Source organism: Zootermopsis nevadensis, unplaced genomic scaffold (assembly GCF_977971745.1).
Source record: "Zootermopsis nevadensis isolate Lab colony 2312 unplaced genomic scaffold, Znev_1.0 Znev_ptg000030l, whole genome shotgun sequence".
In the NCBI taxonomy this organism is placed as follows: Eukaryota; Metazoa; Arthropoda; class Insecta; order Blattodea; family Termopsidae; genus Zootermopsis; species Zootermopsis nevadensis.
This window is the reverse complement of record NW_028259162.1, coordinates 3,359,177-3,386,973: the sequence shown is the minus strand read 5'-3', so window position 1 is coordinate 3,386,973 and position 27,797 is coordinate 3,359,177. Positions and strand designations below refer to the sequence as shown.

The window sequence follows — 27,797 nt, the reverse complement described above, 5'->3', positions numbered from 1 at the left end:
CGATCTGTTCCAACCGCAACATGGCAGCACTGCCATTGCAATTAGCCTCATCGCTTATTATTTTTTCCGTATTTATTCTCCGAAATCAGGATTTGATTTTCAAATTTTTAAATATGGCTGCAATTTTCCTTTATGTACAAGCCCAAAATGCAAATACGTAAAACTGCGTTTAGTTTCAATGAAAAATCTGACATTATTTTCTCTCTGTCTTGCCATCTATAAGTTGATTTAAGATTCCCACTTCAGTCCTGAAGATGGAAACAGCACGTCTCTCCGAATGATTATCACAACCCAGAAGACAGCAATCATCAACTTTTATATTGTTTATGTCTAGGTGTTTTGTTGCAATACAAGTCGTGCAGAAGACAGGCTAAAAGGAGTTAAGACGAAATAAAACTGTACTCCAGTAGATTACACAAAGCTTCCAAGTGCATTCTTTGCTATTCTAGATACGTCACTGCATTTGACATAGACTTACTAAAGATACAAATTTCTCAATACATAGCTAACAAAAGAATAGATTACGACATCTTACTGGGAAATAAGTCCTTTCTTTTTCCTTGTATTTCGTTAGCTATGTAATACCTAGAAATGCGTTTCATATAAAATTAGGCCTATATATCTTTATAACAGAGAATTAGATTTTTTAAGTGTATCTATCACTTTCTCTGTGCATGTTCGCAGAAATCATGTAAAAACTGTATTAATTACTTTGTCTTAATTGATATTTATAGACCTATTTGTCCACATGAATCACTATCAGTTATTTTTGTTTTTGGAGACATAAACATTTCGCTAAATATTCACACGACCGAGAAGTCACGAAAAGTTGGAGTTAGTAATAAAATAAATATTGCATATCGCATCAATATTTTATGCATCCGAACGTTTTCGGGGAACCCTAAATTAGCAAACGTTAACTACCAGAACGATTTGAATTAACGCTTCGTTCCCAGAGAACATTTCACATAATTATTTAATAAATTAATCGAAGTATTTTAGTTTATTTTTAATGTATCACTATCCCAGTCGGCTTCATTCTCTGATAAACTTTTTCAATGTGTAAAATTTAATTGGTTCATAATTTGAAACTTTCTGGAAGAATTTATACGATGTCTTCATCACTTGAGATGCTTCATCCACAAGCAGAGGTTGACAAGAACTATTAATCAATAACTACAAAATTTCATAAGTCTAATACATGACTGTACAATATCCATAATCCGATTACGCTAATTTAGTCAGATATAACCTAAAATGTTTCAGTGGTCGCCATGTTTGTAGTGTTATCAAACACCTATGAAACGTCCGTAGAATTCTAGCAGACTGCACGGCGCAATAACCCAAAAGAAATTCATCTGAGACATAAAATGTTCTTTAGGGATCCAAAAATATTTTACTCTTACGATAATTTCATTGTTTAATCCCACTATTATATACATATATCAAATTTTAAATAATATGACAATCAAAAACTCACATTCAATTAGTCTATTTGTTCTGTTATCTGACAGTCTTTGACTATTTTTCTTTAAAAAGGTTTCATCATTCGGACGTCACATGGTTTGCTTTTGCTGTTCAAATTCTAATACTGTAATATCTATCTATTTTGAAGAATAAATGTATCAATGCGCCGAACTTCAAATAATGTAAGTTTTTTAAAATTTTATTAACGAACATTAGTTCAAGTGACAATAATTTATATTGACATTTGTATACAAATATGCTTTAGATGTTCAATTTTAAGCACAACTAGGTCATTACACTAAAATAATTACAACATCTACAACCAATCTAAAACAAGAAACAAAAATAAAATTAATCCGACTTAAATAAACATTTAAATACTGATATAAGTAGGTTCGTAAGATTATAATTTTCCTCTTGAGTCACTTTGATGTGGAGTGCTCTGCGAAAGCATGACATAAACGGACGCGAACTTCTAACACATAGGTCCACAGGACGCTTAAGATTTTAATCTGCATTACTGTCATCAAACAGATACTTCTGATACAGGTATTTTAACAAGTAATTGTGACTCCTCTACAGTACGGACTCCAATATAACATTCCTATGTGGAAGTTCGTTTACCGCGTTGGTTAATTCCAAAGTCATGTCCTGCCAAAATCCTATAGGATTATAGACTAAATTTTAATAACTCTGTATCATCTGTAGGCGTACAAAATAAACAAGTAGGTCTATAGGATAACAAAACTAAATAACAAATAAAGCTAATCCGAATTAACTGATAAGATTGTCTTTTTAAAACATTTTAGAAATTCGGAAGAAAGGACCTACCTATTTTAACATGAAATTTTAAAATAGATTTATTTAGAGGCACTTATAATTTACAGCGTAATATGACAGGCATAATTTTCGAACAGTATTAGAAAGGACACGTAAATTTCGGTGGGAATCAGAGAAATATACACAATAATCATAAAAATACCAATAATTTCTAATCAAAATTAATGAATAATAACTCTGATATTAATTTTATGATTCCTAGTTCATTTGACCCAATCCATGCAATGCATGATATAGTGAAATTTTGTTTTGAATTTACTTAGTGTTCTGAAAGACGTGCGAAAAATACATTTTCATGTATTTCTAAAACAGTTAAAGGGAACGCAAGATTGAGTTCCACGCAATAAATTACGCGACTCAACTAGTTCAGGTTTTAAAGCACTCATACAATTATTACTTCATTTTTAAGGAGGGGTTGTTTTGAAGTATCAGCCAATAAATACACAGACTTATAAAAGAAATCTTCTTAAAACAACCCTTGTTCTCACTGTCAAATCATTATTTTATAAGGACGTTTCTTCATATAAAGCACTTTTCTGTATACGCCTCTGTCATTTCAAAGTAGAGTGAGATTCTAAATCCCTCTACAATCGTTCTGACTGCTGACAAATTTCATTCACATCAGCACTGAATTAGTCAAAATACAGCGAGAATCACACCCATACTAAGGCCCATATTTTGGCTTAGACAATAAACGCCCCGATTTCCGATTTATATGGAAAACAATATGCTGATCCTTTCAACGATTTAATTGTTAACTTATAGGGCAGAATTAGCTCTATTATCATTCACTGTATTAACTTTATTCCTTACATGTGACTTATAACATACTTATTTCCTTAGGTGTTTCTTGGAGCTGCTAATTTTGAGTTCCTTAAAACCTATGTTATCATCTGGAGAAAAAATTTAAAATTAATACATACTTTAAATAAGACTTGCAAAAACTAACCGAAATTCTTAAAAATCAAACAGTTTGAAAACTCTCTGGCATCAGAACCCGAAAGTTCAACACCGCTAATCGGTCACGTTTCTGAGCTAGTTCCATTCAATTCCAGAGCTCACAATCCATTTCCTTACATCCATCGTAAATACCGCCAAAAGGCTTGCCGACCTTGCATCAACTGACCTATTACGAAACTTGGACACTGGTTGTAGGCATTCCTGAAGATCTTCGTGCGTTTGGTTCGCAACGGAGAATTCTAAACGGGATTTATTCAGCGAGTCTTTCAAAGAATATGAATTTTTAGTTTGTATAAAAATATAATTTTGACATTTCTTTCTCTATCTCATAAGTGACCCCTGTTAATAAGGCTTTTCCCACCAAAATTCAACATTTGTTTGTCTCTCCCAACCGCGAAGTCGGGCACAAACTCCTTAGTTTCACGAGAACAAATTTGCTATTACCATGGAGAACAGTCTTTTCCCTCAAGACTCGCAAGTTCTCACATTAACAGTAAAATTTTAACTGAGCGCAATAGTACGTACGAACAGCTGCAAAATGGCGTGAACAGTTAAGAGAATAAGCAACAATGTCATAGACAGAAGAGAGCTAATGACATTAGTTAATTTGTGGAGGAGATGAGATCGTATAAAATCCAGGACTAGACCTTATATCGTTTTTCAACGGTAAACAAGTGTCAAAGTGCGAAGTGGAGACTTAGCGGAAGACAGGGATTCCCCTACAAAACCCGCAAGCAAGGAAGTAGGCGTCTTCAAGACGTCGTATGTAAACACCGGGTTATAGGGTTGAGGGTGAACATAGAACAGCACGGAGGGCCCACTGATTGCCCACAGGCGTCGTCACCGATAGACCTATGCTGTAACCAGGGGGTGAGGAGGAAGACAGGGGAACGCAGAAGCCCAACATTTTTCTGCCATGCGCAAAAAGTTTTTCTTCTGAAGTTGGGAAGGGATCTTTCCCTTCTTCTCGTGGGTTTCCTCCCCTCTCAACCCCTTCCCTCGTCATCGTCGTCATTTCCCGCGACTTTCAAAAGAACGGTAAAGTAAGCGAAACTTTGTAAGGCGTCGAGACGGTTAGCGTCTTTTCACTGCAAGGTAGAGCGCGCGACGTCGCGGAAGCTGCTCGGCCACTTGCCGCTATCCGACAGCGTCTTGAGGCGTCGCGACGTCAGAGAAGTCTTACGAAGACGTGAACAGTGTGTCTTGTTTTGTTTATCTTTTTAAAATGAATTAAACTTTCAACTTCATAACCCACAGTTCAGAACTTTGATCTACAAGTTAAACGTTCAATGTACTTTAAAGATTAAACCAATGGTCAATTGTGTGTAGACGAATTGACAGGTAATATATGATAGAACAAAATGCAGTGGAAGAAATATCGCCACACTGATTTACTTAATAGCAACTGAAAGAACGAGAAATAATTATGGATTTCAATATAAGAACAGCATTCCATCCATAAATCGTAACAGATACGAGATCCTCGATGTTTATCATAAATAATTAATAAACTTATATTTGCATATTATTCCGTTTGTGTATTTTCTCTACTTTAAATAATTAACCTACTGGCATTCTTTCACGGCCGTGGGTCTAACTCGGGGTCTGGGTGACGCTGACTATGCCGGTAGTGGCAAAATGCTCCCCTACACAGCGGAAATAGTTCCTAGGCCATAAATGTAATAAAGTTTACACGTACTCCTGTTTTTATAATATTAAGTAATTTATTCCAAAAAATTTAAATTTAATTTCTGTAAATATTTTCGGAAAGAAACGTAAAATACCAGGTCTGTATCCACAGTTTCTAAACGTAAATGTAATTCTTTTCTATAATACAGTTCCCGCGGTACAGAAGGCAGGGGCCCTATCAGTAGTCAGTTTTTGTACTTTACGCGATTATTCTACATTACGATTACGAACATCCTCTACAACTACAACGAATATTGAAGAATTACAACAGTACAGACGTCCTTGCATGAGTGTTTGGTTCATTATTTCTAGATCTTACACAAGATTAGATCGGGTTGACTGTAGTCCGGGTATTTAGAAAGGTATGAGACAACGAAATTTCTTCGAGAACGGAGACTCACCTCTGCCACTCCTGCCGACGAACCTGAGGTCATTAAACTTGGCCACCTGGTTCTTCATGACCGCCGTGCAGTTGCGAAGTTCCGCGCAGTAGTTCTCGTCGTTCCCCGCCCGAACAGTGACCAGGGTGCCATCCAGCACGTCCCCGAGAGCCACAACTTTGAAGGCGACGGGCAGAGTCTTGTTGGACCGCCAGTGCGGCGGAAGGACCGTACACACGAAGTGGGGGCTTCCGGTCCGGACAAGTTCACCGGGATGTTCCGACAAGAAGTCTCCCAACGTCCGCTCTGCCAGGATATCGGACGTCATCTTCGTGTATGTGTCATTGAGGACGTTGCCACTTCCAGCGCTGCTTCCTTCGGGAGACGCAGCGGCCGTCGTGGCGCCCCCTGTGTTCGCCGTCAGATGCATCGGGTCGACGACGCTGACTGACGAGGATGTGGAAGGGCGTCGGAAGTCGCCCCCGCAAGACGGAGTGTGACCGCCGAGGACACCGCTTCTCTCTTTGCTGCAGTCTGAAGAGACTGCGGCCACAGACAAGGTCTTCGTACCCCAAATTGTGACGTCTGACGCAATGTCTCCTGATACACAGGAGGAGGGTTTTACCCCTGCCTCGTTTACTCACACGTAATTACACAGAAAACACTGAATCCGAGATATAAATCACCACATTATTTTTCCATGCTTACAACAACCTGCATCTCTTTTTTTACAAACTGTCAGAATGATTGCAACAACATTTTTCCACGTATTTTCCCAGGTTCGTCTTCAACTTTTTCAAACACAACAACACATAAACTTTCCTCTTTACCAACAACACCTCCTCAACGAGCTCACCCTTTCCCTAGTTACCTTTTGTCACATGTTAAAAAAGACCACGCGCAGTCCTTTGTTTTTTTTAATGTGTCAACAATGATTACCTGTGACAGAGCGGGTTAGCGAAACACCGCGTTGTCCTATTTAAAACTTCCAGCACGTCGCATCCTGACAACGACACTGGACACCGCGGCGCACGTGTTGATAGATTGGAGGGAGGAAGTCTTCACGCAGCGTCTGTTGCCATGACGGAAGCTGCGAGTTGTTCACTTCTTGTCCCCACTTGTTTTATGAATGGAAAAAAAAAAAGAGAGACGTCCCGTCTCGCGATCACGCCGCGTTCAACGAGGGGTGGAGGGTGGAGGGAGGGTGGAAAAAGAAGAACGCAGTGCACAAATATTTTTTTATGAATGACGAAGTGTTGAAATATATTTGGAGAGATGACACATGTTCATTACATCCAATCCGTTCGATTCTTTTACAGCATAAAGCCGACAATTCTCTTAAAAGAGTTAAAACTGTCGATAGTGTTATTCTGTCACTGGATGCTTTAGATTCCGCTGTCTTGACCGAGAGAGAAATGGGGTTTTTTTTGGGAGAATTTTGTTCACACTTGGTCTGATCTTCAACAGCCGTCGCTGACAGCACGCCACATCCCAGGTGAAAATTTAAATTAGCTCCAACAATTAGCAGGTACTTAAGTACTGTTGTTCACCCGCTCTCTTCAGAGCCACTGATGAGATCTGTGTGTGGCTGGTTACTGGGCACCGAGCCACTTCCTTGTTCAAAACCGTATGTTAAAAACACGCAGCTAACTCAACTCCTCCCCCGCCCCTCTCACACAACCCCCCACCTACCAACTTCCTAGTACTAAAAAAAATACCTCATCCCAACTGATTCCCTAGCGAAATAAAATCACACGCCGTAGCAAGAAGCAGAAGGACGACAGTATTTTCTGTGTCACACCAGTAGCAGCACTGATGGGCCTTAGTGCAGGTTATAACACAATAACACAGCCCCCCCCCCACTTCACGCCCCACGCACAATCGTATGCATGTAGTGTTATATGTACAAGTAGGTTCAGTACTATGAGCACTAGCATATTGTGACCCCGGATGGGGGGGTGCAGGGGAGGATGTCCCACCACGACGACCAACCTAGGGGCTAGACTTCCATGGGCTTGCGTTAACAGTAGTGTAATACGGGGTAAACCCTAGTCTCTCTCTCACTCTCTCTCTCTCCCTCACTCTCTATATAACCCCCTTCCTGCCCCTAAAACCCCATAGCCCTCATCACAGGGCTGGCGTCTGAGGGGAAGGGAAAATGAAGTGGGGTATTCAGAGAGGAGAGGGGTGGTAAACGACGCACGCTCCATGGTAACGTGGACACACATCTAGCAAGAGATAGATTGGGGTGGGGGGGGTTGTAGCGTGTGCGGGGGAGTCAGAAGCAGTTCTAGAGACGTCCTGTCCTGTGTGTTATGTAGCTTGGTATTGCCGCTTCTCACAGACAGAAGACGTATCTTCCTTCGCCGAGCAAACCCGAATTTGACCGAAAACAGAACGTGTACTGATGGATAAGTTCCTACCCCGGTCTCTCTTCACTCCGATATAATCCATGCAAATTCACGGGGCAGCACCCCTTCCCCCCCCCCAACAGTTTTTTTTATCCCTTGTATAAACCACCCCACGGGCACTCAACAATACCTTGTACAAACAAGAGTTTTTCAACACGAAAAAAAGGTAATATACTTACCTAAATCTGTATACACATGCCCTTTCTTCAGCGAAATCGCATTGTGTAGTCGTCTTGGCATTCTGGAGACCCCGATTTGTCCATTTCTAAATCTGGAATGAAGAAAAAGTTTCGCATGTAAACAGACATGAAAAGAGCAGAGATATATGTGGCAACACTGTACACTGCAGTCCTTTAGGAACCACAAAATTAACAGGAAGAGAAAATTGGGTCTATACCCCACGTACACAGGCATTTCAGTACACTTTAAAATGCTTTCTTAGAATTTTTATATAACCCCAATCGAGTTCATGTTACTTTATTCCATTACAGCATAAACACTCTTCTCATCCAGAGTCCGAGATTATCAGGAAAGAGGAGATGCAAATGCATGCATAACGTTGCAGCTATTAACATAAAAATAATCCGAACGTGACGAGGACGTTAGTCTAAATTAGGAATCAGACGGACAGAATTTGTACTTTGACACAGAAATAACAGATTAATGTTACTGGGGACTTGACAGATTCAGATCCTAACCACCAAGAAGTCTAACATGTCACAAGCGAGGAAACACACTTTTCTGACAACATTTACTTATAAAAGTAAGTTTTTTTTGGCGACGGGGAAAACAGCACTGAAAATTTATATACCTACGCATTTTAAATCCCACTTTTCAAGTGTCGAAGTTCATTTCCATTGTGGTCAAGTCAATTCAAAATAACACCGTGGCGTAAGCTCCCCTATAAATGAATTATTTTAAACTTGCAGCTAACAATCTCTCTCGTACAACGATCCATGAATTATTTACGAAATGCGTGCAGTTCTAGACACGTTGCTTTAACAGCAAAGCGCCTACACCTTATCAATTAGATTGACCCGCCAAACACAGTTGTTGGAGAAGTTGTCGACTGAGCTAGGCGATGTGCTATCCAATCCCCTGTTAAGCGCTCTCAAATCAAAGCAACAGAACGGTGTCTACTAAGACCTTCAGGACGTTGTAGCTGGGTTAATGTAACAACATCTCTCCTACAATCCCCAGAATGCCGACCTGTCGTCAGGAGTTCCTGGACGTAACATTGTGGGATGAATGCTATTTTTAAGGTGGGATTTCTCGAAAACTTTCGTGGTTAGGTTTCTTAGAAAACAGCTTATAATCATATAAGAAAATTAACAAATCACGAAGTGACTAATTTCGTCTCGGTCAGCTGTTTCTCGAAAGTTTATGGAGAAAAAATAAACTTCTATGTCAAAAATCTACTGTACCATGCCTCGGGCCGCGCGAAGCCATTTAAGTGGATAAATAAAATAGGGCAACTGTTCCAATTACATATCTCGACGTTTCGGTAGCGTCCTAAATGCGAGCTCAGGGTAGCAGTGATATCAATTAGGCAAATTCCGTGGGATTTCTTTTCCCAGCAATTCTGAATAAAAAATTCTCAAATCGCTCAAAGATGATTTACCAAATTTTTGTAAAAGATTTTCACAAACCCAACGGGTTTAGACACAATTTCCATTCCAGCTAAATACAGGATGACGTCATGTTATCATGCTATTATACTAATAACGTTATGTTAAGAATGTTTAGCTTTATTAAAACCGCGAATTTGCCTGTACTTTTCATTAAAATCTGGCACATTAAGGTGGGATGTATTCTTCCCATAAAATCTACATAGTATTTTCTGTTTAACAAGGAGTAAACACGGCTGATTAACCCTTCTAAGCATAGTTAAAGTGGGGAATGTAAACCCACAATCGAAATGCCAGTTCATCGCTACCAATTTACTGTCACAAACAGCACACATCCGAAATACACAGAACAGTGGAATTCTTGACAAGATATAAAGTTTAAATTACACCTCCCAGTCACCACCATAACGCCATTTTCATACACAGATAAGATGGGACAGGTGAATCAATGAAGTGGCCAATACAGACCTGGGGACAGGGGGTCGATTCCCGGCAGAGACAGACAATAATCATTTCTTTCTGCCACGACAAACCTGTCCCCACGCAGTGGGTAAATCAGGTTGTTATCTTGGGGTTACAACGACCACAGCGTGAAACAGACAATTCGCCATCACCTCCATGCCACCTATACGCTTAGGGAAGGGCAGCTTCACATTTACCTTGCCTAGAGCAGCGTGCCACTCGTCAGCATCTGTAACTGTGGAGGTCCTCTGCCACAAACTGTTCCCTTCCCTCGAAAGCCCAAAGTAAAGTCTTTAAGTAGAACGTGGTAGCTGTTTACACAGTTCCAAAACTTCCCTTTAAACTCCACCTGCCAGGTCGTTTAAGGGTTAATAAGAATTAGGAAAGTTACATAACACATGTCGGTGGCAATCGATATACACAGTGGCTGAATGCCCAACTCCCCGGAACACAATCTTTCTGATAAGCTAACAGTGGCGCATATGGTCACCAAATTACACGCCTTTTAGAATACTCAAAATGTCATCATCTTCTTGTAAGTACCCGCCATTCGACCTTATCCTGAGGCACTTTAGTCCAATCCACGCCTTCCAGCTCTATTTAAAAAAAATAATTTTAATATTATCCGCCTACGTCTATATCTCTTGCACCTCCCTATGCGTGCTATGTGTCCTGCTTCTGCGTCTTATCCTCTGTTATTATATCTCCAAAACAGTTTTGGTAAATAGGTATTAGGATCGACTCTGCTCTATGGAGTTGGTTGCATTCATACGGATCGTATGAAATACGTACAGGAATTATCAACATAGAACAGCATTACCATCTTTTTTCTCCAAAATCTATTTCGGAGTAGAAATGTGCGGGCTGGTGGACAGACAGGAGTAAAAAAACCATTGTGTATTACATTTACACAATACGTAATTAAAAGTTATAATAAAACAAATAGTTATTTCGATTTAAATAAATTCCGTTTTAGAGGCACGAGGTGTTGAGCAGCACATCCTACACTTTACCCCTTGTAACACTACTGGACACACCAACCCCAGAGAAAATCAGCGCCAAGATTGCTACCCCTCGTGCTTGGGAGTTCTCTCCCTCACTCGACAGACACATGTCTTGTTAGGCTACCCCTTTCACATTATTGAACCCTCTCTCCACAGACAGTGTAATTAAAGTAACTACCCCCCCCCCTCAGTCTCCCTTCCACGCCATTCAGCATGGCCGCCGTCTAGAAGACAAACAATACAGGACACTAGACGTTCCCTAGAGTGGTCACACACAATGTTTGTTTGTTTGTTACAAGCAACTAACTGGTTCTGAGCACCACATATTTCTGGATGAACCCTTAACATTTATTTCATTCAACTCTATGACGTATTCGCAAAAAATTACTCCTCGGTCATTTTGCTTCTCAGCATCACGGATCAAATCTCCTGACCCTCTCAGCAATCCGTCCTTCGTAGCAGAAGAATGTTTAAAATACGTAAGGAAAATAAATATCGGTAAAGATCAACGGGAAACTCCTATTAAAACGAGTGTGTATTGAAATGTGTAACAAACAGCATATAACATTTAAAATCAAATGATTACTTAGCTCTGCTTAGTTGCTAAGTCCGTACAGTATTAACACATGTAAACATCTGCTTTGCTGCTATATACAGAACTACACGTACATAAGAGATCACAGACGAGTGAACAGTCTTTCGTAATTAGAATTCATCATCTGCTCGTGCGCGCGCACTGGTTCGTCATCGATGGTTTTATCCAACATGTGTTATGTTTTGTTTTCATACGCCTGCATTCTTATGGGGCAAGAATCTTGCAGTGTGCCGCCAGGCGTCTCTGACAAAGTCCGGAAAGTTAGTGGGGGAAAAAACGAGCTTATTTAGCCACAATTGAAAAGAATGAAAGAGGAACTCAAAGAAATAAGAATGAGATGAGGGATCGCGGAAATTGAAGACAATCTTCAGCTCCTTGCTGTAATGACATGGCGACAATTCCTTGTGGTACACACGTGTTGGGCTGAAGAACTGGATGGTAGGACAAGACGTTCCTCAAGCCGCATAAGCAATTACTGTCAACGACGTCGGCAGTCGGATGTGGAAAACTTTACCGTCAGCAATTGGTCGTAGACTCTGTCGGCAGAAAGAAGGCCAGTAAGCACGCAGATTCACCAGGGTATATCAACGACGACTACATGTAGCGGAAACTGCAGAGGAGATAAATGCTCAGGAGGTCAAAATATTCCTCGCCATTTATGGGAACTAGAGGTTTTTTCACACGTTCAAAACAGCCACTGAATTTATTAAGGGTAAAATTACTCCTGGTGCCTAAAGAAACACCAGGCGAAGCAGATTTATTGAGTAGTGGAGATGGAACTCCACGTATTCTTAACCTCGGCATTAGATGGATGTGAATGAACAGTTTTACGTCCGGCTAATTTCTCCGTCAGTGAAAGATTCCCAGTGTCAAAATATAGGAAGCTGGGAAGGCCCCAGAATCTGTCTTGACGTTCTGACGAAGAGAAAAATCTCGTCCTGCCGGAAATCGATCCCTGGCCCAGTCAGTATAATGACTATTAGTCCATACCATATTTCCTAACGATCCGATTTTAATATCATTTTTCCATGTAAACACAGATTTTTTCCGGCCAGGGTTTTATATTTGCTTATCTCTCACTAAAATTTCAAATGTGTCGTGAAATGTAAATCACAAAACAGCAACGTATCTCATTCAGTTACATTCAGTTCGTGACTCTGGGACACCCAGGACATCAGTATGGCTGAAAATGACCAAACAGTTGAAACACGTCGCTCGAGTAGCAAACAGAGAGCAGTTGAGTAAAATATCAAGACCATTACTCCGAACAACACAATTAAGACAGACAAGCAAACGGCCGTTTGATCAATCACAGATTTTTGTGATCGGATTCTGACTGGTTCACTAACCGCTACACCACCACCAGGTCGAGGTCATGAGCGAATCTGGAATCCGAACCTTGTCGTGTGTTGGACCTGTCAGTCGACCGCTTACTGGCGGGTCAGGTCAGTCGGTGCGGGATGGGGAGCTGACACGTAGCTTCCGGTTCCGGTAACCTCCCCCCCCCCCAAAAAAAAGGGCACCAAACAAAAGACACGCGGTGTGGGCTTCATTCCACCCACACACACATTAGGACCACTCGTTTCTTGAAACACGTGTCCCTTGCATTCGAAAGATTTCAACTGCCACCCCCCACCTCCAGAATTTTCCTAGAAATTTCCCTCTCTACTCTCGCTCCTTCGTCCGTGTTCCACCCTTCTTCATGACACTAATTGATGACGATGTGCGTGTACTGTAACGGAAGGACGAAACAGCTTCCACAGTTCATGGTCGCAGATGTTGCAGCATCTCAGAGGTTGGTGATAAGCTAGCTTCACGGCACAGATTTGCAGTCTCACAGCTAGTCAATAAATTCTCTGTGATATATTTGGTCCTCATGGCGGCGAGTATGAAGATCACTGTCTTCTGGGTTGTTGCGACTAATGGACCTGATACTGGAGGCAGCAAGTACCACTGAAACGTCGGTAAACTTCTACCAGACAACACGTTACAATAGACCAGATGACAGCCATCTTTATATTCGCCGTCTTCAGAAATTCAAATCTTACACAGAATATATTTTACAATCTTTTTTCCTTTGCAATGCATATTTGCTATCCTAGTGTTCTTCATGTCTACTTACACAAATATAAATAAATTACTGTAGTTAAAAAAAATATAAGATGAAGTTCCAGGAATTAAAACGAGAAACTGAGAATAGGGAAGACTGGAGAGCTCGTTTTGGGCAGAGCAATGGACCTGTCGTAAGACAGAACACTGAATAATAATAAGTTAAAAAAATCTAGACTTAAAAATCCCATCAGAATTCAGAAATCACAATGCACAGTTAGCAATGTTTTCCTTTGAGCTTCGTTAGATATTAAAAATATACAGAAAATGTTTCAAATAAAATTTTCTAAATCTTAATGAGATCCACATATTACCTGTGATAAACCGGTTTAAAAATTCGATAACAATCAATTTAAAATTCGTGTAGAGTTTAGGTTATGATGAGGCCAGAACGGACAAAATTAAGTTCACATTTCGTTTTGACCACTAGTATAAAAGGTCATCAAAATCCCTTCATCAGATTTTGAGATGAAACATTCTGACAGACAGACGTAATGCTCCAGTCATGCATTAATTTTCCGTACGTCTTCAAAAGATACAAAGTTCATGACGGAGACGGTGTAAGCCATTTCACTAGACACGAATCAAAACTTCAGAGCATCGAACCCACAAAGAGAAGCCAGTGTGACACAGCACTGAGTTCTCGCATTTTACGTGCTGGTGCCACCCAGAACCATTCAGTTTTAAACAAAAACCTAACCACAAAGCCACTTGTATTTTAAAAACCCAGGAGGTAAATTTGTTACCTAGTCCCCCACTAACAGTTTTTCCTCATTTTTTCCCGTTAACAAAACCCTGGGGTGGAGGGGGGAACCCCGACAGCTACCAAGTTTCGGGGTCAAATCATCCAGTGATGACCTCACACGATGTAAAACTCTCCAATAATTTAACTCTTTCACTTGGTGTTCAAGCCCGCAGCATTTTACATGCGTTTTAAACATTTATTTTTCCCATTTATTTGGTCACTGGTATACTGGACTGGAACGCACCGCGATAGTGATGCGTTGGGTCACCGCCCCCACCCCACCCCCCACCCCCACAGATCCACGTACATGGTTTTTCACCTTGTTTTCGATACATTAACAGTATTCATGAAATAGCAGGCACTGACATGTATTATTAATGAGTATGTAGTAATTCGGCATGGCAGAGTTGTGGATCTGTCTGGTTGGTTTGCGACCTCTGACCCCCACCCCAACCCACCCCCACAGGCCTCTCTCCTCCATCAGATAGCAAGGGTCGCCAAATGTTACTCCAATTAGTTTTCTGCCTCTACTAGCTTGCCCGGGCCGGGGGGGGGGGGGGTTGGTTTGCTGGGGGTGGGAGAGAGGGTGTACATTTCACTCACTGGTTTTACAGGATGGTCCGGGGTTTTGAGTGCCAGAGAGATGTCCCTTTTAGCATTACCAGTACTTGCTGTTATTAATATTGTATATGATACGTTTGTGGAGTGGACACAGCTGAAATTTAATGGTTTTGGATTCTGTATCAAGCTTCCTGAAATTATTTTAGTTGCAAAGGCAAATGTTCGTTTGCTTTCGGGGCGAGAGGCCAGGTTCTCACGAAGACGAATATTAAGCTGGCTGTCTTCTGCTCCACGGTGGTCTAGCGGTCAGAACACTAGCCTTGTAAGCCTGGGGTCCCGGGTTCAATTCCCGGTGGTGCTCAAATTTATAACTTGTGTTGGGCAAGGCCGTGGTCTAGGCATCACGGAGTTTTCCTCCGGGGGCTTCCCCGGTTTCTCCGTGGCATCCCAACAATTACTCCACTCACACACAGAAGAAGGCAATGGCAAACCACTTCTGATCATCTCTGCCAAGAATGTATATATGTATGAGCAGGTCCCTGAGAACCTGAAGAGGTTGGAAGGATCCTGTTCATGATATATGGACCTGTCGTCAGACAGAACACTACAAATAAAATAAAGTCTTCTGCTGGGTTGTTGAGCCCAAAAGCTCCCGACTTCAGAACCTCAAATCTCAGATGCATTCTCGATCTGTAACCCCCTCTCTTTTCCTGAAGACGTATGAATATCCATACATCGAAACGTCCTTATTGTAAAGGCTTTAGCATATTTAAGACTTTTACGGAACAGACGGTGGATAAAACTCAAAACAAAGAAATACTTTTCACAGAACTTATCCGAAACGAATGTAAACTGAATGTGGCAATCATGAATGCTGTTGGCTGACGTGAGTTGAAGGGCGTAAGTTCTTAACAGCTTCTCACTTGTACAAGACGTAGTCAACCGTGAAACAATAACAAATTAGTTGCTAAATATCCAAGAGCCTAATTATCGAAAGATATAAAACGATACATTCTATTATTTTGACATTTCAACGCATTGAACACTTCAATTTAAAGAGTACGAGGGGTGATTACGAATTAAGAGATAGGGGTCGAAAGTGCTTCCAATTTTCGCAACCACAACGCCATCTACAAACACCGATATCAGTTTTATTAGCACAAATAATACGGGTCTGAAGCACGCGACAAGTGTTAATTTGAATCATGGATATGCTCAAACTTGTTTTTCAAACCCTTCAAACTGCACGGGAGCCACTTATGTGGGCAGCTTTCAGCTTTATGGAAAATACAATTACTTGTGAACGATGATGGTGCCATATGGGTGAGAAAGGGGGAACGGGGGCTAGGAAGAGAAGAGTGCTCTACGCTGCAGGCCGTCAAGTGTCTCCCTTTACAGAGAGCAGGCCGTTCTATATAAATGGGTTAAGTTTTTACCAAGTACCCTCTAAGCGGTAGATTATGAATTTGCGTAACACTCACAGACCGCTGTAACAAAGTGGAGACGATGCAATTTAATTTGGCATCATCCTTTTACAATTCACTGGCCAAAACAGGCCCTCAGTCCATTTACCAGGTTTAAAATAATTATTTCATTCGTCCGGTTTGAACTTAATGACGATTCGCCTAATAATTCGGACTTCAGAATTAAGGCTGTCCCCGTCTAAATTGTATCGAATTACGAGATAAAACACGAAACTTGCAAACGATTAGCACAGAAAATAATACATCGAAATTATGATCGAAAGTATTCTCTACTCAACTCTTCAACTTCGTCCAGGGTTCCTCGTTTTTACGCCCCAACGTTTAGGAAATTAGTTTTATGTAAACTCCTCTGTATTGATCCTTTGGAAGAGTCTGTCTCCAATCCTGCACGATAAGACGGATAAACACTGTGTTTTGCCGTCATCAGGGCGATCATCGCCCTGATGATGGAGGCAGCAAGAACCTCTGAAACGTCGGCAAACTTCCACCCAGAAGACAACCATTTTTAGATTTATCACCATGAAAATCTCAAATCCTACTATAGACTCAAATAATACAAGTTAGACTTGTTACATAATTTCAAATAGAAGTATTGACTGAATCATCAGAAACAAATTTCTTATAGGGAAATCACTTCTTGAAACAACAGACTATCTCCTTGAAATTCCCCCCGGTACGTCTCGTAGTACTTGGCCGGCCCGTTGTTCTCTGCATTATCGACAGAGTCAGTATGTTTCAACTGCCTGACGGCAGTCTGGTAGCTAATTATAATACAAAAGCAGCAGGAAGAGGATTCCGGAGGCTCAAGAAGTTCTCGTTTTCCCCAGGAGGTGGCGGAATGTCCCTCAATGTGAACCCTAGGGGGAAGCTAGGGTCATGTAGGGGAGTGTAGTGATTAGTAGGGGGCGGGGGTGTTGTTTGAGGGCGCCAGCTGCTTGATAATACGAGGGCGCGCATGCGTGTATATGGGAGGGAGGGTCGGATAGTTTGGTCCAGCTGCTACAGAAACACATCTCGCGCTACGTTCACACACACCTAACAAGTCCTCAGACAAAGCATAAGCACGTCTGGTGTGGAGAATCCGCGTATCAAAAGCAACATTTACGGACGTCGTGGCGAAACTTCCTTCTTCAGGGCACCTTTTATTTCTTATTCAGAGAAGTAAATCCTTTGCTTCGTTCTTCATTCTTTTTCCTGTTCCTTTACCTCCACATATTATTATTATTATTATTATTATTAAAATAAAAGAAGATTCGAAAAGCCCCTGAAGAAGGAAGATTCAAGTTGATCCTAAACGCTGGTAACTTTTACTGCCATAGCCATAGAACGCCATCTGACTGAGTAAAACCTCAAAACTTCACAATCTAACCTAGCCGGCCAGCCTAATATAAACCAGGACGGCCAACCACTCGGCCTCAACGAGTTATTCTTTACAAAAGAGACAAAGTACCATTGTGTTTCGACGCCGAAGGCCTACAGTCCGAACTGCTGACAGCGTCACAACAGAAGGCACGTCCATGGTCCCTCGGACCGAAACAAGCTAAAATTAAATATACAAATTACATGCAGACTTCTGGTACCAAATTTCATCTAAAACCGTTTAATGCTTTCTTCCATAAAAATGGATTAGGCTTAGGCCAACATGCGTCCATTTCGCGAAGTCTCTACAAACAGGGAGCAAAATTCCAGGTATTGCGGATAGGCCTGTGTTTGTCCGAATGGATTAGATAAAGTCCGAACACCTCGGACAAATGGGGTGTCCATCGACCAGCCCCTGTAAAGGGCAATGTGACAGGAAGGGTCCAGGACGAGGTGCGTGGGTGGGTTACGTAACATAATTTGTCGAGAAGGGGGCGCAGCCTACCGGATTTGTCTTTGCTAATCAAGGGTTCTCCTCCACGAGGGCATTACATTCCCTCCCCCTATCCCCTCTGTTCACACGTATTGAAATTTGTAGAATCGGCCTTGAACAGACGCGTGCAGCTGCTGGAAGCAGGTCCATTGATGTACACAAAATGTAGCCAGAGATCAAACAGAGCAGAGGAAGAGGGGGGAATCGACACAGATTAAGCTGGAGCTTTCGTCTAAGCCCATAACTTCCCAAGATCGCATCCAAGCAGTGAGGCTGGTCGGAGTAGTGTCTTGTGCGCCGACAAAAGGAGAAACAAATCTAAAATGTAACCTATGTGGAATTTCTATTCTTCTCCGACTCCTCTACCTACGTTTCCTTAACCTCTGTCTCCATCTTGTTCGGCATAAATCCACCCTCATCGAATGTCGGGGCCGAGGTGCTGGATTGAAATCTGGGTACTGATTCCGGCAAACTTAACCGAATTTTTCATATTTTTCCTCAATTCCTCCATCCGGCCATCTCTTCTGAACCTCTTTACTCACCTCATACACCTCAAATCTCCTGATTTAATTTAACATTTATAATATTCGTAGACAAATATCAGAACACGTAGCATACTGCCATTACTACACACAGTTTCGATTCGGCAATCATTAAGATTACACAGTTATTTTATAAATCATTTGACTTCATGAGTAATCTGTACACGCCTTCATTCAGTACCGACTAGGTACAGAATCAACTCTTTCTTAAATTTAACGACGTAAAAGTTGCAAAAGTGCAGATGATAGCACAGCTGTAGAAAATATTGAGTAATAATGATTAAAAATCGCTTAGCATCAACTTTATTAAAAATAATTGTTTCCTGCATTTATAAGCTCGTCATCAAGACCTATTTAATGAGAACACGGGCTATTACACTGGACTGCATAAGACAACGATAATCCCCCACCGTAAATAATTCCTCAGTCAAAGTAGAGACTGATTCCTAGACCGGAAATTTCGCCCTTCCTAATAATCACACAGTAATTACAGGTGAGAAGATGGGAATTGAAGGGGAGGGGTTATTATTGACCTGTAGCTGAACTTTGCTGCATGATTGTGGTAACGGACCTCCCGCGGTTCTGTTCTGACAGAACGGGATTGAGGTCCCGTTCAACAGTAAACTTGAAAACACATTCAGTCGCGTCATGCTTTGAGCTCTATAATAAATGATTCATAATTTCGACGGCCGAGTAATCGTACGCTATAGCAAGGCTATTTGCATTGAATTTAATCTTACTATGACAGGGTATCGCTTTTGTAATTCACCCGGTAGCAACCGACGGAGACGCCAGCAGGCAGGCAGGAGATGCAGTTCTTAAAGAGTCCAGCCTAATGAAGACAGTTCCTGACTAGCAGTCTGGAAGCGTACCCTGAGCTGGTCCACACCTGTCTCTCTATTCCTCGGAGCACGTCCTACCCATCTTCTATCGTCGTCTTCTTCATCATCCACTATTTATATGACTTACACTTCCCTTCCTTCTCAGCCTACGTATTTTGTACAAGCAATGCCCAATGACCAGATCAAATGACATTCATATCCCCAAGGGGAATAAGAAATAATATTTAGAGTTCGATGAAAACGCCAATTTAACTTCTGAACCTTCCGAAGATACTTCAAAACACTCAATCTTTGTGGCGGAACGAGAAGCGGAGGGGGCATTCTTCTGATAAATTAACATTATCAGATCACAAATGTAAGTGACAGAAATAAATTGCATGACACAACCAGAATTCAGGTGCGCGGTGAAGGGAACTTTGTCGAGTGTTCAGGGGCGACCGCCGCGTAGCTTCTGCGTTACAGCTGCGGGCTTCGCTCGGCTGTAAGGAATGACTCCGGAAACCACTGTCCTCCATCACAACGACTCGACAAAATAATAGCACTGCCCGTAGTAAAATGAAATAAAAAATTACGTATGTGTAATGTATGGCTGAGCTGCTTAACCGACGGTTAAGCAGCTCAGCCATCACTCATACAGCATCAGAGCCACGGGAAACATAAACTACAGGTTCACTCTCTGTGAACTCCTCCCCCCCCACCCCCACAACCCCGAGGGCTGTGTTGAAGTAACCCTTAGCATTGTCTACAGTGAAATAACGGCACAAGGACAGTCCCTTCAAAGCCTCTGTAGAAAGATAAGTCTGTAAGTTTTCTGTAAACAAGTCCTGATATCTCATGATATTGTTTTTAACAAAAATTTCACTTTTTCCAAGATGCAGTGACTCCTGAACCCTGTTACGCGATGTCAGCGTTTGCCTCGCCTCAGAATTTTTAAATGTTTAGGAAGGAAAGAAAAGCTAAGACTAGAAAAATTACGACCTGAGAACAGAAAAGGAAAAATAAGAAGAAGAAGAAGAAGAAGAAACTACAAGAGGTGTCGGTTGTTGTTGAAAGGGCAGGAAGTTTGGTCGTAATGTTAGTGGTACAGCAGAATAATTACAAGTTGCATCTGAATTGAGACACACGAAACAGGAAAGCAGCAAGCAGTTGGAGGGGATTCCCCAACGCGATGATCTGGAAGAGAAACTTTGAGCGGGAATTAAAGCAAGTTCTCCAAGTTTCGACACGCTGCCAGCAGCTGTCGCGCCGTACAAGAACTTTATTCACGCCCGCTGTCCCAATTAGCAGTTCCAATTCATCCCGCCAGTAGACGCCACTGGCTACACTACAATTCCTTCAAGAAACTTGAAACAAATAAATGTTTCAGCACTGGATGAAAGTACGAGGTTTTGTGGTGCTGGAGAAGTCCGAAGGTTCGAGCAACATTCGATCTCTCTAAAATCTCCGTCTTCTTATTTACTAACGCACTTCCCTTGTGGGACCAAATAAAGTCGACGCACAGACAGACGGAATTTTCCATGACTTCACTTTTAGACTGCGACACTGAGACAAGAAAAAGAATCTCAGTGGGCCAGTCCCCAGAGAAGCCTCCTGGGGAAGGTCTGGGTGGTAAAACCCCTGGAGTTAAACAAAATATCATAGATGGACTAAGCGTGGTGGGTATTACCCTGGAGTGTCCCTGGAAGTGCCTTATCCCAGAGGGGGGCGAGGCCCCTCGGGGGCATTCCCAGCCCTCTAGAGGCCTGAATGATCTAACCTTAGATGGCAGAGACAAGGGGTGTCCAACAGGCAAAAGCAAGGACAGGAATAATAACAATAACGATAAAATCAGACGATTAAAACGGTAGGTTCGCTAGGCTGACACCCACCACCATCCAGTGCCTACGCTGAGAACGAATTAATCAACTCATACAAAATCCCACGGGCGGGTCTCGAACCCGATATCCTTGGAATACGAACCAAGAGTGTCAACCATATAACCGAGATGTTACCAAACGTGAGGAAACAGGATTTTGAGATGCTGACCGTGTACTCTGGTGGAACTCCTGAGACAGGGGTCACTTATCCCGCTGTTAAGTGTCGAAGCGGTGGGTCTGGTTGACCTCAGACCGATAATTGCCGTGGGGCGGATGGCGTTCAGCTGCTCTGTTCTGCTCTGCTCGTGACCGGAAGTGCATGCTGTGTGCTGAGGTTACACCCTTCATGACACTGCGATACTCCCACTCAGATGTGTGAGAAACACCCCTTCTTCCTATGCAAAACTGCTCCGTGACTGATTGATTGATTTATTGTTAGGCTGACAAGCGCATTGACAGGTTTCTCATCTGGCCGTGGGTTAACGAAATACGGTCCTAAATGACAACAAAATCAGCTAGAACCTCAGTAACAGTACGGCTCTTAATCAAATAAATATTCTAAGTAAGATTCGACTGGTTAGTAAAAAGATGGCTGTCTTCTGGGTCGTAGCGCCGTGTAGTCTGGTACAAGTTTACCAGTGTTTCAGAGGTCCTTGCTGTCTCCATCATCATGGTGGTATTTCTAACACAAAGTCTATAGAACATAAACAAATAAGCTGACTCCATGGAGAAGATTAGGTATACTTGTACAGACGCTGCTTGTTACTCAGCTGACTCCAGCATTTACTAGAACCCGGAAATTCATAAGAATGAACAGAAGTGATCGCCTCTGGAAATTATCCTGACCCAAAGAAATCCAGGTCCCACCCTAACACACAACTTTGTTGAAGATCCATCTACGCCTAGGTCTTCCAAACGATCTCTTTCCTTGAGGATTTTTCTTTTACAATTTTGCAATTGTCATTTGTCCATGCGCGCTAGATATCTGACCCACATTATTCATCACGATTTCGTCATTTCTACCACATTTGGTGAAGAACACAATTCGTTATCTCTTCTTTGTATAATTTTCTTTATTCTTTTTACCTTAAAATATTCTCCGGAACACCTTCTTCACAGACGTCCTTTGTGTCTCTTTCAGGATAAGGTTTTATGGACAGGTTTGCGTTCCACGAGCTGTAGCATCGAGCAAGGAAGCAACCAGTTCCCCGTCGCCGACCCCGAGTCCTCGTGCGAGTGGTTCATGAGAGGGATCTCCTCCACGGACAATTGCACCGCCTGATAGGATCTGCACAACCAATACGTCACCGCTCAGGTCGCCCTCGCTTCTTCATGGTGAACCAAGATCGTTATATACCTATAGCAAGCGGAAGCCAACAATATCGCGCTGGACAACGTCTGTAGGAAACAATGGCGAACCGTGTGGTTGACATGGCGACATTACGGTGCACAGACCGTGAGAGTTTGCACGGCAGCGACTGTGAAGATGGCTGATCTACGAGACTTCACACGACCCAGATGACAAGAAAATGGATGTCACAATTTCGTATGAACATAAAGACAGGAAAGTTACCAGAACTGAATTGACGTCAGCTTCCAGGATAAGTACAATTTTGAAGATTATCAAGTGTTTCGACAAACATTAAAGTTGTCATCTTCATGGTGAGAATGGTTGGGCGATTTTGTAAGTCAGTCTGAGATAGGGCCGGCAGTAGACGGTGCTGACTGGTGGAGAGGAATAGCGGTCCATCCAATGGAAGATGATGATGTAACGCGTGGTGATGGAAGAAGTTCGGTGATCGTGGATAATTTCCAACATTCAAAGCAGCTCGTTTCCGATAGCCAGTCGCGTAAATCTAATTTACTAATTTCTGGGACCAAAGCAGGTCATATGTAAATAAATCTCAAGGCAATCCGAAATAACATGTCGGCAGACAGCCCTATTAAGTTCAATAATAATCCAACTTGGGATGAACTGTAAAATCTAATTCTAAAGAAATTCCAAGCGATTCGCCGCTTTGGTTTCCAGGTCCTATATATAGAACTAGCTCTGAAGATCGGATTTGATGGCGCAGTGGTCCATTGTGAGCAGAGCGTTATCGTCTGCATTTATCTGCAGTCCCACGCCGACAGCGCATTCGCTCTGAGGTTCAACACCAAGCAACTGCTTCAATTGCAAGACTTCCTTCAGTGTTCAAGGTCGAAGCTGTTTTCCCTCGAATGTTACTATTTCCTGGCCATCCAGAATAAACGAGAGAGAAAACCCGAACCACGAATCAGCGAGTAGTTCAGTGGGCATTCCCACTTTATCAGACCATCAATACCCCTGGCATGGTCAAAGAGTGGTAGACTCCACAGCTTTGTGTTTGGAATGTATCCGGTTCGAGTCTTACTCAGAATATCGATTTCTCTAACGTTTCCTTCTTGTCACCCCCCCCCCCCCATGTGATACTGATACAGCATATCACGACATCTTCCTTCTGAAACCTCATCTATTGATTATTCAAGACCACACTTACATCTCACTTGAAGCTACAAGGACTAACTTATGCAGTTGAAACAGAGTCGTTCAAAAACTAATAATCAAGAAAACACCACAAATCCTCTAAAGCTGTTCTGGGTAGTCAGAATCGTAAGGATTTTATATTCTGGAAGTCCCACGTTCAGCTCTCGACATAGAGACACATCTGTCAAGAATAAAGTGTTTCGTGATTTTTTCGAAGCCCCTACACAAATTATAGGAAAACATCTCAACGCCAAAATTCCACGAACCCACGTCAGTACACTAGTAGCGTTAGTGTCGCGTTCATCCCAGGAGGCGGCAAGCCACTGTGTCGCGGGACACTTATTTAAAACAAGGAAAGTAGGCTTAAAGTAAGGCAGAATCTTGATATAAAGTCTTCCTGAGAGATCAAAGTTTCGTAAGCTTCAGTCGTGCATTAATTTTGAACCCTCTATTTTCTTAAAATGTTTCTCTCGGCGCTGAGAATTACATTCAGTTATGCATAACTTGTTACACAGCCAAGTTAAATGCACCAGGGGTTGCAGCTTACGATGAATGACCCCTCTGGGGGCTGTAATGCCAGCCGCCTCATCAACTGAACAACCCTTTCCTTTTCTTTAATCACCTTGTTAATTTGGAATGCAGGATTCTTCAGTATCCGGCAGGAGATGGCTCCGCGAGCAAGGAGGCAGAAATTACGCACAAGCTCAACGCAGTCAGGAGGAATGATAATTGAATGAGGAGTGAAATGTAGCCCCAGTGTGGCCCCGACCTAACTGGGTCCGTAAAAGTAAAACTCTTTCGTCGTCGTCCTGACTATAAACGTCGAGACGCACTACGTCAGTTTGCCATTTTCGTATCATATGGCGTCCCGACGCCCGGTGCCGTTGAAATGTATTTTAAAAAAATCAAAGTTCAATAGCAAGATTTGATAAAAATGTCTAATTACATTGCGTAAAATTTGGCAGAACCAAATAAAATCTTGTCTTTTAACCAGCATTTTTTTCAGGGTAACCTATGAGAATCACATTGCAGAGAAGTGAATATTTCTTTTTTGAATATAAAAAGGTCGAACATACCGATTTTTTAAAAAATATTTCTGCAAAAAACAGGATCTCAGAGGGTAAGACCTTTAGGGAGAAACTAAACCTTTTTAGGGTTCAAGTGTAACGAAGCAGAAATTAGGAAGGAAAAGGATACCCTTCCATCAGTTACGAGGCGCGTCCCAAAAGTAAGTTTCCCACTCGTCCCACAGCTAGCAAACCTTATATTCAGCGAAGCGACTGTGCGTACGTGATAGAGCAATGACGTAGCATGGCGCATGCACTAACGGCACTTCCCGCGTTCTCACAGTAGCATCGTTGCAGCTGTTGAAGATGGAGGTTCTTATTCCAGCTCCCGCCGACTGTGAAGTGCGGTCAGTGATAACGCTAGGCCGCACACGGCTCGACGGACAGCAAGTCTCCTGCAGGAGTTTAGCTGGGAGGTGTTTAATCATTCACCCTACAGCCCGGACCTCGCTCCCAGTGATTTCCATCTTTTCCTACACCTCAAGAAATTCCTGTCCGGTCAGCGTCAGCGTTTTGAGAATGACAGAGAGGCGGAGATGGTTGTCACACAGTGGTTCCAATCCCAGGCGGCAGACTTCTACGACACAGGTATTCAAAAGTTGGTCCCACGGTATGACAAATGTCTCAATTCCGGTGGCGAATATGTTGAAAAATAGCTGGACACTTGCTGGATCTGTTGCAATAAATATTTCCATGAAGTTGTGTTTTGTTTCTGTAAACGGCCCCAGGGAAACTTACTTTGAGGACGCGCCTCGTATTTATAACCAAGCACATATTTTTCTCACCTCTCTGCAGTTAATCACAGAGACAAATCAATATGAGAGATCCTGCTTCTGTCATTTGTTTAATGGCTTCCGGCGAAATGAGAGCGAAACGGAAGGTGTTGTTTGTTGCGGGTTACCGAAGCAGAAGGAGGGACGAGTCATTGTTGTGACGCGGCGGTGTACCTTCCACACAGAAACACCTTCCGATTCTGCAGACGTGAGTCGATACCATAAATGCGATTCTCAGAGAACGAGAAATGTCGTGATGAACTAACATTTACTCCTGCCTCTTACAGAAGTTGCCATTTCAACGCGAGTCGTATTAATGAGTCAGTTGCAACTGGCATCACTAATACGCGAACGGATTTTAAATCTCTCAAAATGTGACAGAGTTCAATTGTTTGTTAACGACAGTAACAAAACGATATCGCATTCAAGACTAAATTAAGATCAGATGAATGTTGAGAAACGTCCACACATGAAATTCAAGAGTTTCTTCCAAATATTATTAGCGTCATGAAATCGAAGACTGTGAGATGATACAGACTCGTAGCACGTATTGGAAATACGAAAAAACATTTTAGTCAGAAAACCTATAGGAAGACCAAGGTATAGATTACACAATAATTTTAAAATTAATATTGATAAAACAGATGAAGCAAGTGTGGACTGAATTCATGTGACAGGTGGCGAGCTCTTGTGGACAAATAATGAACCTCCGAGTTCCGGTAAAAGGGAAAATGGTCTGAATTTTCTTCTTTGCCAGTAGTTTTTTTTTATACTGACTTTGGCTGTCTAGTGACTGAGGTTAGCTCTTTCTAAGCTATGCTAAAAAATATTGTTAATTTTCATTGGAATCGTTTTGACAAGGTTCATCAGTGTTTTTACAAAGCAGTTCAACTTCTGAAACAAAGTGACCAGCCAGATATCATTTAAACTTAATTTCAATAGGGTCTCTATTTTTCATTTTCATAGCCAAGTACATTTGTGGACCGTTCTTCAACAAACGCAACTGCCTTTCCCTTTTTCCGCTGAGACGCTTGGCGTCATCTGCAGGGTACGACTGAATCCTTCTAATAACTTCACCGGATGGAAATGAAGACAGAAGACGAGGCTTGGCTCTTGGCGTCGCTTTGTTCTAGCCCTTCCGGGCGTAACGAGGTGTTGTCTCCGCTGGGCATTGTTTATACTGAGCTCTTTCTCCGAGATCAACAGAAACCTTCAAATGTTTTCCCGTTCATCTCCAAGTTTCATATTCTGCTTGCTTCACAGGGTTGTTTTGTTGATTAGTCAGTCCATCCGAGTCGATGGTAGGACAGAAATGTTAACACGACGGCCGGAACAGAGGACTGCCCGCAATTTCTTGGGGATCCCTTGAAAACTTGCATGCAGCTTGGTTCACGAAACTTGTGCATTATAACAGAACAAAGCATGGAAATAGAGGCTATTATAGGCCTCACAGAAGTACGTAACAGAATTATTTCAAGAAGTTTATGAGGTGTTCAAAATAAAACTTGTTCATGGAATTTATCGTAGGCTCCTCGTGGAATATAAGTGGTCTACAGCTGAGTTAGCGTAAGGATACACGTCACTTCTTCAGAGCTGTGAAATTTCCTTCAATGCGAGACAGGAGGCCGGAGTAAACTCGAGTTTCTATCAAGTTCGTCCTGACACTAGGAGCGAAGGAGCTTGCCTCATGCTTTGTTAATGATCCTAAGACAGGAGCAATCCACCCGCTCTGCTTAAGATTAAGATTATCTTGCCTTAAGGCAGTAAGTGCCTGTGATTTAAAGAGCTTATTCTGTAGATAATATAACTCTCTGTATATAAACTATTCTTAATATCAAATGGAAATTCACTCAGCGGCGAAAATGCCGATGTCTGTCGGTCTTTTATGTTGTAACGTTGTGTGGACTTGCAGAATGATACTAACATGCACATGTGTACTACTGAAAATGGAAGCGGTATGTTCCTCCGAAACGTTTACAAATACACGCTACGTTACAACCCAGACGACCAAATTTAACAGACAT

At 42.1% G+C, this 27,797-nt stretch overlaps 1 protein-coding gene across 5 annotated transcripts in view; it reads right to left on the bottom strand.

Annotated features, from left to right (window-relative positions):
• LOC110841293 (uncharacterized) overlaps nucleotides 1-27,797 on the bottom strand; it is a 265,608-nt gene that overhangs the window by 75,786 nt on the left and 162,025 nt on the right. For 3 of the 5 annotated variants that reach the window (XR_015537944.1, XM_087359000.1, XM_087359001.1), the window contains exon 1: nucleotides 5,358-6,995. Coding sequence is in view for 4 of the 5 variants with exons in the window: in XM_087359000.1 (XP_087215126.1) it covers nucleotides 5,358-5,766 (409 nt within the window). In the remaining variant the exon portion in view is untranslated. Of the gene's footprint in view, nucleotides 1-5,357; nucleotides 6,996-7,926; nucleotides 8,019-27,797 lie in introns of those variants that run through there. The other 2 variants (XM_087359002.1, XM_087359003.1) reach the window with 1 other exon arrangement.